The 14,189-nt window shown below is 41.2% G+C and overlaps 1 protein-coding gene across 1 annotated transcript; it reads right to left on the bottom strand.

The window, feature by feature from the left end:
* Positions 1-508: 508 nt before the first annotated feature.
* Positions 509-14,189, bottom strand: AGXT2 (alanine--glyoxylate aminotransferase 2). The gene is made up of 14 exons (XM_058044052.1): positions 14,159-14,189; positions 12,504-12,589; positions 11,948-12,132; positions 11,528-11,651; positions 10,590-10,684; positions 9,398-9,491; positions 8,305-8,398; positions 7,380-7,480; positions 6,226-6,318; positions 5,368-5,500; positions 4,202-4,290; positions 2,650-2,799; positions 2,205-2,303; positions 509-727 (listed from the first exon to the last, which is right to left on the bottom strand). The coding sequence occupies exons 1-14, from the start codon at positions 14,187-14,189 to the stop codon at positions 617-619; spliced, it is 1,485 nt and encodes a 494-aa protein (XP_057900035.1). The 3' UTR covers positions 509-616.

The following is a 14,189-nucleotide window of genomic DNA, read 5'->3' as shown; positions in this document are numbered from 1 at the left end:
GTAAGAAAGAACATTTTATTCCACCTTTCAGAGTTTGCACCTTTACAAAATGGGTGTGCTGTGCAATCCCAAAAGCAGCAGGAGGAAAAGAGAAGTGTATTTAGGAGAGAGCGATGACTGGATTTCTTATCCCCATGATAAAAGTAATTATTGTAATTAGAAACATCTCAACTGTCTGCAAACTTTTTGCAATGCTCTAATTACAGTGTGTTCTTGTAGGCAGGGTAAACAGTTTTAACTCTGAAATTTCTTTCCCAACTCTTTCTGTAACTCTTTCTAAAAATTACTGATTTTGAAAGGATTTTCACAGGGGAAAGAAGAACATATGCCTGCCTCTCCATTTGATACCCTGTTAATCCAGTCAGGTTTTTTTTTTGATAATGGCAAAATAGGTGTGCAGTTCATACAAATGAGCACTGTAGAACTGAACTGTAGTTTTACAAAACAGATTACACCATGTCCTTGTTGAACACTGTATCAGACAGAACACTTATGATACTGAACAAGCATGTAATAGTCACACTGTGATTTTATTTTCCAGGGTAGATTAGTGCCCAGTTTGGGTTGCAAGTGTCAGGGATTGTGTGTGCCTCTCATGTAAGGAAACAAACCAATTCTACTTTGCAGCTGCTTTATTCACGTGTCTCTGTAAAGCAGTACGAAATACTTCCACAGCAAAGTCGACGTCCCTCTTAGTAATGCACATAGGAGGCTTAATTCTGAATGTCTGAGGAGAGAGAACAAAAAGAAAAAAGAAGTGCTCAAATTGTATGGAAAGAATATGGTTTCAAGCAGCCTATCTGGGTCAGCACTCCCGCCCCAAAAAAGTGAGGAAAAAAGGAGAACAGCAGCGCAGGCACTGAGGCTTATGATAAATGTACTCTGAAGTGGAGCAATTTTGAACTTGACTGCACTGAATTGCATCTGACTCATGACCCCCTCTTGATAACCTAACTGCATCCACAAAAGACCTAAGTAGAGTAGGTCGTGTCTGCAGCTCTGTTTCGGCAGACAGAGTAAAATCTCAGATCGATTTTTATGAAGAAAGAACAGAGACAGACGTATTTTCCTTTCTTGCAGCTCTACCACAGGGAAAAGTAGTATCTGCTGAGAATGGCAGGCTCTCCCATTGTGTCAGCTGATTTGCTTTTTTATTATAGGCTGTTTTTAAAGGCTTTTAAGAGAATGCATTATGAATGAATCACTAAATACTACATTGTAGTTAGGGTGCTATAGCTGGAAATGTTGATCAGGAAGTGTTATATATACAGCTACACTTGTCAAGAAGGCAGTCTCTTAAGTCTGAATTTTTAATCTATGTTTCCAAGAGTATTTATTTTCCATAAGAAGCTTAAATTTCAGATTTTTCTGGCCTCACGTCATGGGACTAAATACAGGAAGAGCAGTAATGGGCTTTCCCACCCACAGCTGCTGCTGAAGCAAACACTCACAGGTAAACAGCCCTCTTATCAGACAGAATGAGATTTTACTGCACTGAGCTTCAGCTCGTTACCTGCCTCTTGGTCTGTGACTTAGGGAAGGACTGATGAGGGAACAGACACAGTGTCTGATTTATTTTAGCCACCCTCCATCCATCTCACATGCAGCTGCCTCCGCTGTGTCAGAGGGGCCAGCCCTGAGGCAATTCTCTGCCATTAGCTGAGTGCTGCAGGGAGCTGGTGCAGTGTCCTGGCTGCAGCCTGGAGTACACTGTCAGCTGCTGTGGGCTGATGGCCTTCACATCCAACTCTCTCTTCTGTGCTGTTGCTGAACTTGCTGTCAACACCATTTTTTTTTCCTTTAATTGCCATAGAATTAGAACATTACCCAGCTCCCCTGACTCAAAGAACTAGTAGTTTTGTACTGATGTGTCAGGTGATAACCTAAACTGTGCAAAGACTTGTTCCTGAGTATTACTGAGTTCTTCTAAATTGCATTGACTGTATACCTTGCATACCTTGGTTTTCTAGGGGAAGTTGTCCCTCTGAAGGAAAACTCCAAGCATTGAGCTTGTTCAGAATATTTGAAAATAATCATATAGTTCTTGCCCAGTTTCAAAATAAGCAGTATTAAACAGAGATGGCTCCTAAGAGTATACATTTTCTAATTTATTTACTAAACTAAATTAACTTAACTTGAGGGAAGCAGGGATGTAGTTCACAAGGAAAGAAAATAAGCTTTATTTACAACTAGAGGTTCAGTACCTGACTGTAGAGCCCTCCTCTGCCAATCAGAACCCCCATGTCTTTACAGTCCTCCCAGATCTGACTGATTTCTTCAGCTGGAAGAGGGCATCGGCTGTCCTGAGGAAAGGAAATACTAAACTTCACTCAGATATTCTAAATTAGTTCTGTGACAAAGATGTATATTCCAGTCTCTCCAACAAATCCCAACTCTAGCTGAAAATGTTAGCTGTATAACTTACCTGCTCTCATAAGCCTGTGCAGTTAAGGTGCATTTCACTGTTTACTCAAAGCTTGTGAAATAGCCGAATGATGGAATGTTCTGGCTCATTTTTAGCCAGGGCAGTGTTTTCCCACAGCACTGTCTGCTTTTTAACAGGAAATATTTCTATTATTTCAACTGAAATAAAATGTGATAAAACCTTCAATGGCGCTGTAAATTGAAAGGAATGAAGAAGTCACTAACCTTATCTGTCACCATTTCTACTCCAATCATAAGTCCCTTGCCACGGACATCTCCAACAATCTCAAATTTGTCCCGTAGTTTAGCCAACTCCAGCAGCATGTATGTTCCCACATCCTCACTATTTTTTTGTAGATCGTCTTCTTCAATAGCCTGGTTAAAATGAAGTACCATTACAGTGTTGCAGGAAAAGTTTTCAACACATTCTGTTAATCCCCATTGAACTTGTCACTATATTTATCTCACTTCCTTGCTATGTTCCTTGACTACCTCACTGCTCACATTTAGAAGAACTCTTCACGTCACTGCTGTGATGATCACAGCATCAGAATACAGTTGCACATAATACTTTCATATTTCTCTGTCACTTTTCACATTTTTCTTAATGTTTACATTTAATCCAGTAATTCCTGCTCTCTTGTACTTGTACTGGAAAATACCTGACCAGAAGGACTATTTTCAAAATCTTACCAGAATGTTTTAATTTTTTTCAGTATCATGAGAAGAACAGAATTTGACTAGGTTTATCTATGTTTATGTACTAGACAGGGAACAGCTTGAATACTATTTTATATTTAGCAACAACATGTTTTTTTAATAACAATCTTTTCTTCATTCTTTATGCTGTCTTCCTTAATCAGAGTTCTTATTTGCAGGCACATACAGCACCTACACACAAACCATTAGATGAACCTAACATCTGCATTTAGACAAATTACATTTAAAAATAATTACAGAAGATAAAGTGGTTGTTTCTACTTTTTTTTTTTCTTTCAACTCCATTTTATTCTTCCTGATTCTAACAATTTCCTTGTTATTATTTCAGAGCCAGGCTCCAAGTTATTTCAGAGTTGAAAAACCCCAAAACATGGGTTCTTTATACAATCATCCATCTTATTAATAGCTTAACCCCCCCCAAACCACTCAGGAAAGTAACATGAATAGAAACAGTGTCTGCTGTAATGAAGTGCACTTCGGGAATGAATCTTCTGTGCATAATCAAAACAAATTGTAATAGTGACCTACCACCCACTGACTGATTTTCTACTGAATAATAAGTGAAATACATTGCACGTTTTTCTGTTTTCTTTTAATTTTTTTTCCAGAAGAATTTTTGACCTTAGGTATTTGTAATTTTCTGGTCATAAAAGTTTTTTTAAGCATAAGGCAAAAGCATAAGGCCTAAAATTTTGTTAAACATGTATGCCAGAAAATAGATTTTCTTAGCTGTGGATTTGTATAGTGCTATGAAAGAATTAGCTAAGGCTTTTCAGTAAGTTCTCTCCTACAATTTTATTAACAAAGTAGAGAGCCCAAGGGAGATAAAGATGATTCTGAAGTCATAATTACAGGGCTCCTACTCCTTCCAGAGATCTGAAAATTTTTGCAATTAAATTAATCAGGATTTTTTTCCTGTGTATGGGACACACATATGTTTATGCACTTTACTCAGTTATTTTAAAAATTGCCCACATAGAAACTTATATGTGCAACTTTCATCTTTCGAAACAATTTATCTTGTGGTACAGATAAATTCATATAATGCTCTCCCTACCTCAAGAACTGCAGCTCCAGCTACACAGGCCAAAGGGTTTCCTCCAAACGTATTAAAGTGAAGGTTTTGAGCCAAGGAACTTGCGATTTCTGAAAGAAAAAGAACAACACTGGTTACTCCTTCCATTCATAGAATCACAGGATCACAGAATGGTTTGGGTTGGAAGGGACCTTAAAGATGATCCAGTTCCAACCCCTCTGCCACAGGCAGGGACACCTTCCACTGGACTGGTTTGCTCCAAGCCCCAACCAGCCTGGCTGTGAGCAGTGCCAGGGATGGGGCACCCACCCAAAGCTTCTCTGGGCAACCTGTGCCACTGCCTCACCCCTCTCACAGTAAAGAGTTCTTTCCTCATATCTAATCTAAACCTAATCTCTTTCAGTTTAAAGCCATTCCTCCTTGTCTTGTTACTCTATGCTCTTCTAAGAAGTCCCTCTCCATTCTTCTTACACTGGAAGGCCAAAATACGTCACCCCAAAGCTTTCTCCAGGCTGAGCAATCCCAATTCTCTCAGCCTTTCCTCTTAGTACTCTGCCCCTCTGATCATCTTGGTGGCCGCCTCTGCCTTGTTCTGTAAGTGTACTGAATTGCTTTAAACATTTGTTACTGTAACAACAATTTCATTTGCTGTGGTTCAACTGTGATTCTACTGGAGACAACACAGCAAGATTTCCTGGAAGCAGTCTGAGCAAAATATGAGTATTTCCAAAAACTATACTGCCTAGCAGATACCAAAACAAAACTTATTTTAAAAGTCATCCTTCTAACATATGCTCTCACCTGCTATCTACAGATTTTCCTCCATAGACTGAGCCTGCCATTTGTAGGAATCAAACAGCTGGGTTATTTATTCACAGTATATTTATCAGTAAAACAGTGAATTCGGTGAGGGTTTCCAGGCTCTTTTACCAGCTCTACAAACCACTCACATGTTCATTCCTGCTTCAGTTATACAACTAAACCCATTTAAATACAGCTTTGTACTGATACAGCACATGTGGTAAAACAGGTAAAGCAATGAGGACCCAACTCAATTCTCAAAAGATAGATTGAGAAAAAGTTTTAAGTAACATTCAGCTTTTTAAACACACATCTCTCCACCAGGAATTATTTTGTATTATATTTTGCAATTACTGTTTTAGATCATAGTGGAACAGAACACATACCTTTTGTTGTAACAACACCTGCCATTGGGAAGCCATTGCCAATTCCTTTTGCCAAAGTAACGATGTCAGGGACCACACCATGTGTTTGAAACCCCCAGAAATGGCTGCCTGTGCGTCCAAATCCTGTCTGCACCTTTCAAAGGAAAAATTCAGAGATACACTCATCACTTTCTCATGCTTTATTATGTATTTCCTTTTCTTGTGTTTCTATTGTTATTGATTTGATTAAACAGCAACTGTATCTAGAGTCAACTGGTATTAGGACACTTATTCAGATGGTTGTACACAAAATGCTATTTATTGTAATTGGGTTTTTGTAAGATGTCATCATGTCTTAGGCCTGGTGAGATGCACAAATAAGATGCGGCGTCCATTTCAAAGTGGAGAAGAAATGTAAAAACATTTGACACATTTGATACTATAGTAGTATTGTTTTAGCTAAGAAAATTCTACTCCTAAAACATATTTTGCAGAGGTACAGCAATCAAGTATTTTATGTATTCTATGTATGTCAACAACACTCATAAAAGGATGGGTTATTTTGACAAATCTTCCATCACAAGTAGCATTTGTTGCTACTTGTTGCTATTCGTTGCATATTTGTGTAAATTTACTACTGCCAGCAGGTAAGGACTGAAGTCTGCTACAAATGTTACCTTTGCCCAAAATGAGAAAAAAGGCAGTAAAAACTGGGAGGCTCATATGCTTGGAAAGATGCAGTTTAACACTGTGTTAAACTTAGCCTATGAAGTGTATCACATTTCACTTAGATTATTTCCAGGCTTCACCTGGATTCTTTTAGGACAACTTTCAGAAGTACCCTACTCTAGAATTCTTACGTAAAAAAATCTGACTCACTTCATCTGAAATGCAAAGGCCCCCTCTTTCCCGTATAAGCTGATAAGCTTCCTTTAAGAAATTTCTTGGGTACTGAACAGCTCCATTAACACCCTGCCAAGTGAGAAACACAATGTTTTCAGGAACAGACAAGGAAACAGGAATTCTACTTGAGAAAAGAACCTAGCAGCCCTCAGGTAACAGCAGGACTGCTATTAGAAGCTTCTGGCTCCAGCGATGAAATCACTTCAGAAAGCTCCTGCTCAGGTCACGCGTTCCCATTCCGCAGTGCTGCCTGCTGCTCCGCTGGTTGTGCTGGCAGGAATGTTGGTGAGACCATGATCACTGTAAGACCAAGTCAATTAACAACAAACTGCTGAAACAAGGACCATGAAAACCTACGCACCGCAAAACCCAGGAACTGTTTGATGAGGAAGTTAACCAGAGAATTCATATTCCTTCTTTGGTTAACTTGTTTAGAACATTGCCTCCTCCATGTCTTTTCACCTTGACAGTTTGCACTTGCCTTGGAAATTCAATTTTTTCCCTCCACCTGGACCAGAACAGCTTTTAAGACTCAAATACATAAGTACTTAGAAAACAGTAAAAACCAGAGAACTGCTGCAGTTTTCCCTTGTAGTTATAGTTCTCTCATTGTTTCTCTTGCCTGGGACAAATTCTCATTTTTCCTATTGAAGAACCATGTCTAAAGCAATTGTTAATGTAGGGTCAAACATTAGGAGAATGAATCCTGTGGCCATCAGTTACTGGACAGCTGTTAAAAATGTAGTGGACAACATGACTAGAAGAGGGAGAAGGAGGTTGAGTTAAAAGTTTACAGAAATAGTAATGAAAATTGAAAGGAGATAATAGAAACCAAACCATAGCATGCATCACACTCACTATTTAAATGCAGAAAAAAAAAAGTATGTTTAATCATGATTCTTTGTTTAATTTCACAAGAAATTTCTAGTTCCATTGAAGTCAGTGACAAAAGCTGAAATTTGAAGGCAGCGCATCCAGTCTTTCAAACATTTAAGGTGCTTAAATCATTACAAAATCATAGTAAGAATCAGCAAGCATCTATGTTCAGGTTGCAGCTAAAGAATATCAGATTTGAGTATTTATTTCACACTATTTGTGCTATCACAACTGAGAAATGGGAAACTACCTACTTGGATTGGTTCAGCAATAAATCCAGCTACTGTCTTGGGCACTGTGGTATTCAGAGTATCTTTGAACTGTTCAATGTACTGGTCTTTTGCAAGACATGTACCTGTTTACAGGGGAAACAGTTTGAAGGAAATTTACTTCACATGACACAAAACTAGCTTCAAAACATGAAACTATGCATCTAAGCAACAAGTGTTGTATGGCTGCGTGGTAAATACCACCTCTCAAATGAACAGTAAAAAGCTAAACATTAAAGGAGAGTCTCTTCTCATAAATGTGTACTCCATGGTTAGGGCAGGTAGGAGGATTCTGGAGAACACAGTCTGTGCTTAGATAAAGAACAGAGCAATTACTATGGCTAATGCTGCCATCCACTAGGGACAGCAAAGCTAAAAACAAACCATTCTGTTAAGTGTCCATATGAACTAAAATAATAAAACGTGCTTGTTGAAACAGTAGAAAAACTGATTGGAACTGTTGTTAGCTGCACAGCAGTAGAGGAGATTTCACACTGTGTTGTATATGGAACATCTTGCCCCATGTAAGACCTTCACGTATGGCTGGTTGTCCTTACTATTTGCCTTATTCCAATATAAAAGCTGGAAAGCTGTCAGAACTTTAGAAACCACAAAAAAGACCATCAACACTTCTGTTCTTCCAGATGTGCTGAAGTGAGTTCCACAGCTTCCAGAGTTGATCATAACAAATACTGGAAACAAACACTGGGATTTCAAGAAGAAATCTGAGAACGTGGTGTCATCTGTCCCACATTTTTCCCATTGGGATGCAGGATCCTGAGATAATCTGGAATATTTCTTTTGGGTCAGCCTTGCAAAATCTAACCAGACATCTACTTTTCTTGAGGAGGTAATTATAACACATTTTCACTAGTATTTTGTAATCCAAAAATTTTTGTCATGGACCAACCTTCAGTACAGCTGCATTTTCGAACAGTTTGCACTGGAGAATCTCTACAATGGCTGCCTCCCCATGGACCACGAAAAACATCTGGTAACATTGTCTGTCAGGCATAAGAGAAATAGCTACAGATTTGATGACACCTGTTCAAGAGATCTTTTGATCTGATGACTAATGGCAAAACAGAAAAACAGCTGTTAGAATCAAGGGGCAAACACAGTTCAAGGAACTTGTGTGAAGAACACTTGGGGAGTAACACCAAATAACCAAGACAGTTTTGGAATCAAAAATTTAGAGTGTTGCATCAATAGCCACTCAACTGATTTTTTATTCCTTTTTTCATTCTTAAGATATTGGTTACCTAAAGGTAATGCCAGCATTTTAAGAGCTTCTGGTAGTATTTTGGTAATCTGAAATATGAACAAAATCTGCAAAGTAGAGTGAGGCAGGCACATCTAATAGAGAAAACTCCAGCTTTCTAATCCTTGCTGCTGATGAAATACCACATGAATTAGGGCACTCACTGAGACAGGCTGGGGAGCTGTTGTAAATGAGCCTTCCTATGGTTAATAACGTGGCTGTCACCTGTAACTATTGGAGTCTGCAATAGCAGGTCCTAGAGAGAAAGTTATTCCAATCTGTTCAAGGGCAGGGACATAGCACACTGCCATTTAATCTCAGTGGATCTCCTTAACAGATGTGTCTCCTGTCTTCCTGAGATAGGATTTCCAGTCATTGTAGTGAAGGATCTGCTCCAGACCATCTGAAAGCAGCTTTGCACAGGTCTGACAAAACAAACTTGAAAAAAGGGCTTCAGAACATTATTTTTTTACACAGACTCCCATGAAAACATCGAGCATGACTAAAGAACTGCAAATCATGGACCACTTGTGTTATGGCTGCTCTAACTCCAAATTAGCCTAAGAAACTATTCATAGAAGAAAAGGGGACTCTGGCTCTTGTTGAATTTACACAGCAGAAACTGCTACACTGCAGTTTTGATTAGTGGCCATAAAGTGCTTGAGAGCAGAAAACAGCAATTGCTGAAATACTCAAATAAACTGTTAGTTACCCAGATAATGAAAAAAAAAATAATTCTCACAGTTGTACAGCCAAAGCCATTGGCAACGCCATGCTTATAAGAAGTCAGAGATGTCAAGCCCAGTGCGTAAGGGCTGCCTCCGTGGTATCCTCCTCTGTGCAAAAAAACAAAGCAGATCAACATCACTCATTTCTGAGAACTGTCTGCAGTAATATCGGTTCTGAGAAGGCATGCTTCTGAGATATAAATTGTTGGGGAAAATGTGCATTGTTGCACTGAAACTAAGAAGATTCCTACAGTCATTTTTTGCTCTGCCTTTTGACGCTGCTATTACAAATATAAAAACTGTGAAGAAGTGTTTGAGAGCAGATGAGTACAATCATTGGAACCAACAGTGATTCAGACAGTGCCTCATGAAATTCTACTGTAGCACCCGAACCCTAGAGAGCAAACACCTCTGTCTTTTGAATCTTGGAAACAGTTGCTGTCTCCAAAAGGTGTTGCCAATCATTAAACTAAATGGTGGTTGGCTGTCAGTTTTATATACAAATCAAAATTGGTTAGTGAGGATACACAAACAAGGTAGGTACTCAATGTTCTGTTGAACACAGTAACAGAAAAATACAGCTCTTCATTAACACAGCCTTTTATTCTAATATTTGAGGCTCCCTGGGCTGCACAGTAAAGGGAACTGCTTATGCTGGTGTTTATTTACAGTGTACTGGAGTTCAGCCCACATCCGTCCCTGTCATTAAGCCAGAAGAGCTGTTTGTGTACCTGTGCAGTGAACTGTGGTTCAGGGCCCTGACAGAATAACAAGGCAGCAAAGCAAAGCAAACAAAAATCAGCTCCCAAGCAGAGCAGTTCTCTGCTGAGGTTCACTGCACTGCTGTTCCAGAGGTACCTTTGCACCCACAGGGGCACTGCAGAAGGGAAATGGAGGAAGAAAGGAGCAATTGCTCAGTCTTGGTCTGGCCATGAACAAAAGTCTACCAAAGCACACCCTGAACACAGACATCAGATCATTTTCTAGGTAACACAAGCAAAAATTGCAGGTTGCATTTTTATTGCAAACTAACATGCTGTACGAAAACTTCAGCTCCTGATTTACTCCTCTTTGTCAAATACAGTAATTTTATAGCATTCTCCTCTGCAGACCTGGGGTGAAAGAGTTCTCAGTTATTTCTTGTTTTAGGCACACAGAGAGTGATTCTACACACAGAGTGGTTTTGTGAAGCTGTGTCGGCATTACCTGAGACAGATGATGTCGAAGTTACGAGTGTGTAGCCTCGCCATGAACATAGCTAAATCATTGGCTTCTGACCCACTGTTGGTGAGATAAACCACCTGTGGGAGAACACTTGGGGTCAGTACAGCACAAAAACACCTCCTTCTTCTTTGGCATCAGACCATGTCCCTTAGTAACACGATGAATTCTAGCCTAGCACTGCCACAGGGCGACCTCACCACGATAAAATTAGTGTTGCCTTTATGTGACAGATGAGAACAAAGATGTAATGGATGTGCTCTGGGAGGGTACAGAAAAATCTCAAGAGGTTTCTGTTTACAGATTTTCCTAAGATGGATTTCTGATAGAGAGAAATCAAAGTGTTGGGTCAAACTAAGTGGGATGTTTAAATTTTTTTTACTGTCCTTCCATCTTTAAGATTGCAATAGCTTAATGCTGTTCTGCTAGCCCAATTTCATTTTATCATCAATTTATTTTACCTGAGAACAAAAGTTATTTTTCTTACTGTTTCACTAAATATGAAACATGACATTTTTGTGATTTATCTGTTTAAATGTCGGTAAACATTTACACATACTACACAAAATACTGTCAAAAAATTTCCACTGTGGATTTTCATGAGATCAAGAAAATTAAGGCCAGCTATATGTCAGAATAGCAAACATCTTCTTTGTTCCTCCAAAGTAATTTTTAAGCCCACAATGCCTCTTCACAGTGAAAAGTGAAGTGAGAAAACAAACAGAACAGAAATAATTGGGGATGTTATGCCTGTCCACAGCTGGGTCTGAAGAAAAGGCCCCGAGGACCCTTGTGCTCTTAACCTGATAGTCTGTATTCCCCATACAGTAAGAGAGATATCATGGCTCTCGATTATTTAATAAATACTTCTCATAAACAGAGACCCACTTCACCAGCCCTTGCTCCTGTCAGAAGCAATTTACCTTCAGTGGATCTGGAAAAAGAGAAGCTAGCTTCTCCGCATACTCGTGGATTGCTGGGTGCATGTAGATGTTGGTGGTATGCCACAGGCGAGCCAGCTGCTTCTGGGTAGCCATAGTTACCTTCCTGCATGTAGCAAGGCAGAGACAAAGGGATGGGATTCCACACAGATTCCTCACTCATACTTGCACATACCTCTGTGCTATTGATTCTGCAAACGCAGATGCTGCACCATGCGCCAGGTGGAGGGGCAAGCAGACCAAATTAATGAATCCTTCAAAATGTAGCAGAAACTGAATTGTGACACATGGCAATTCAGTAAGTTATATTCTGATTTTAGGCTCACAGATTAATAAGCACAAAACAAGCATAGGTGTCTCTTCCTGGGTTTTGTACCATAAATCAAAAAGCAACATACTTACGGGTGACAGTGTCCAACACTGACAGTGACAATTCCAGCTAAGAGATCAAGGTATCTTCGTCCCTCATGATCAAACAACCACTGCATATGCCCCTGGTGCAGCAGCAATGGCCTCTTGTAGTATGTTTTCAGTGAAGGTGCAATATTTTGTTCACGGATCTTCTGCATGCGTTCATAGGGATAGGACTGAGTGGAATAAAACAGTCAGTATCCATCCCAGCCTTCCAAAGATCCAGAATCAAGTAGTTGGTGTGGAGCACACAGCTTACACAGCTGTCTACAGGATTAAGATTGTAATAGATTCTGGCACACAGAAGGCTGTTCTACAAACCTCTGAAACTCAGCTTCTTGAAATAAAGCCATGGTTCTGCACAAACCACTTTCTTAAAATGTTTTCAAATCAGAGATTTGTCACATAGGTACAGGTTATATCCTAGCTGTAGCAGTTGGGCTATGCCCAAAGAAGAAAATTTTATAATCATATTTAGCAGATGAATCTGTCACCCAAACCCAGTAATGAAGCTTTATTTAAATTCAGTGTAGTATACATTACTTACTTCATATTTTTCAGGTACAAAATCACAAGGAGGCATTTTTGCTTGTGTGGAGAGGGAACTTTTCCATTTCTGCTGCCTAAAGGCAACTATAAAATAGTAAAAGAATTATGAAACACTTGGCAAACAACACACCTAAAATATTTGCTCAATAAGCTTGTTCAATGAACACACGAGCTATAGTCACAGAAATTTTTGGAGGGTTTTTTTAGTCTGAGAAGTTTTTTTGGGGAAAAATAAGTAAGAGGCAGAATATATGTAATTTTAAAAGAAAGGTGTTTGTGTTTCACCCATTAAAACTCAAGTTTTTAGTTTTGCATGGGCTTCTATTTTGACAGAAGAATAATTTTTATTTTGAAAATAAAACCTACTTCTAATACAAATTCTTGTCTGGAAGCACTGGGTGAATGCTCTGTAGCCAGGTGCCCAGGTGACTGCAGCATGGGCAGTCCCAGGGAGCAGGGCAGAGGCAAAGCCGGGCTCACTGAGAGTGCCCTGCATAAATGGAGCTGAGCCAGGTCCAGGGTCCACCCAGGCAGGAGCAGCAGCAGATGGGGCCAGGGCAGGGCTGGGCACAAGGCCACAGCAGAAGGGCAAGGTCCATCCAGGAGACAGAGCCAGGGCTGGGCTGGTGGCAAGGCTCCTGGCTCAGCCGAGGCAGAGATGAAACCAAGGGCTCCTGGACAAGGGGTACAGCTCTGGGGGAGGCTGTTCAGGGGACACGGGCTGTGCTTAGGGCCCTGATAACTCCAGCTGCCATCTTCCATTCTTGCTCCAAAATCCTGGGAACATCACACTGTTCTGCCTTTCATTGAACTGCCCATGCAATTCAGCAGGAAAGAGGCACCTGATTGCCCAGAGATGTTGTGGAGTCTCCCTCACTGGAGACATTCTAGAGCCCTCTGGACACAATCCTGTGCCGTGTGCTCTGGGATGGCCCTGCTGGAGCAGGGAGGCTGGAGCAGATAGCCCACTGTGGTCCCTTCCTGCCTGACCCATCCTGCGATTCTGCGAGGAGTTATCTCAAGAGACTCTATTCCTGCAGCTGGAACACTAACTACTGAGAGTTACACACTTGTTTTTAAAAGCCAAAGGTTAAAACACACGTGAAATGTAAATGACTGAATAATAAAGTTTCCTGAAATTAATTAGACACAATGTCACTTCCCTTACAACCACTTACAGCACTAATGAATATAGAATCTACAAGAGTCCCGTCTCAAAAGAGAAGCTGAAAACCCATGAGTTAGGGAAGATTTACCCTTGGAACTCTTCCCAAGGGATTTGCAGCTACACGGTGCTGCCGTCCCTCCCGAGCTGCACGGAGCCCCGGCCGTCCCCGGACCGCGCTCGCGCCGCTCCCTCACCGCTCCCTCAGCGGCCCCTCCGCTCCCTCACCGCTCCCTCAGCTCTCCCGCCGCCCCCTCAGCGCCCCCTCAGCGCCCCCTCAGCGCCCCCTCAGTGCCCCCTCAGTGCCCCCTCAGCGCCCCCTCAGCGCCCCTGCCGCCCCCTCAGCGCTCGCTCAGCCCTCCCGCCGCCCCCTCACCTCCCCCTCCTCTCCCTCCTCTCCCTCACTACCCCCGCCGCTCCCTCAGCGCCCCCTCCGCCCCCTCAGCGCCCCCTCCGCCCCCTCAGCGCCCCCGCCATGGCTCCCTTACCGCCGCCGAGCCGCCGCAGCCGCCCCGCCAT

Source organism: Melospiza georgiana, chromosome Z (genome assembly GCF_028018845.1).
Source record: "Melospiza georgiana isolate bMelGeo1 chromosome Z, bMelGeo1.pri, whole genome shotgun sequence".
In the NCBI taxonomy this organism is placed as follows: Eukaryota; Metazoa; Chordata; class Aves; order Passeriformes; family Passerellidae; genus Melospiza; species Melospiza georgiana.
The sequence above is the reverse complement of the archived record's forward strand: the minus strand, read 5'-3'. Positions and strand labels throughout refer to the sequence as shown.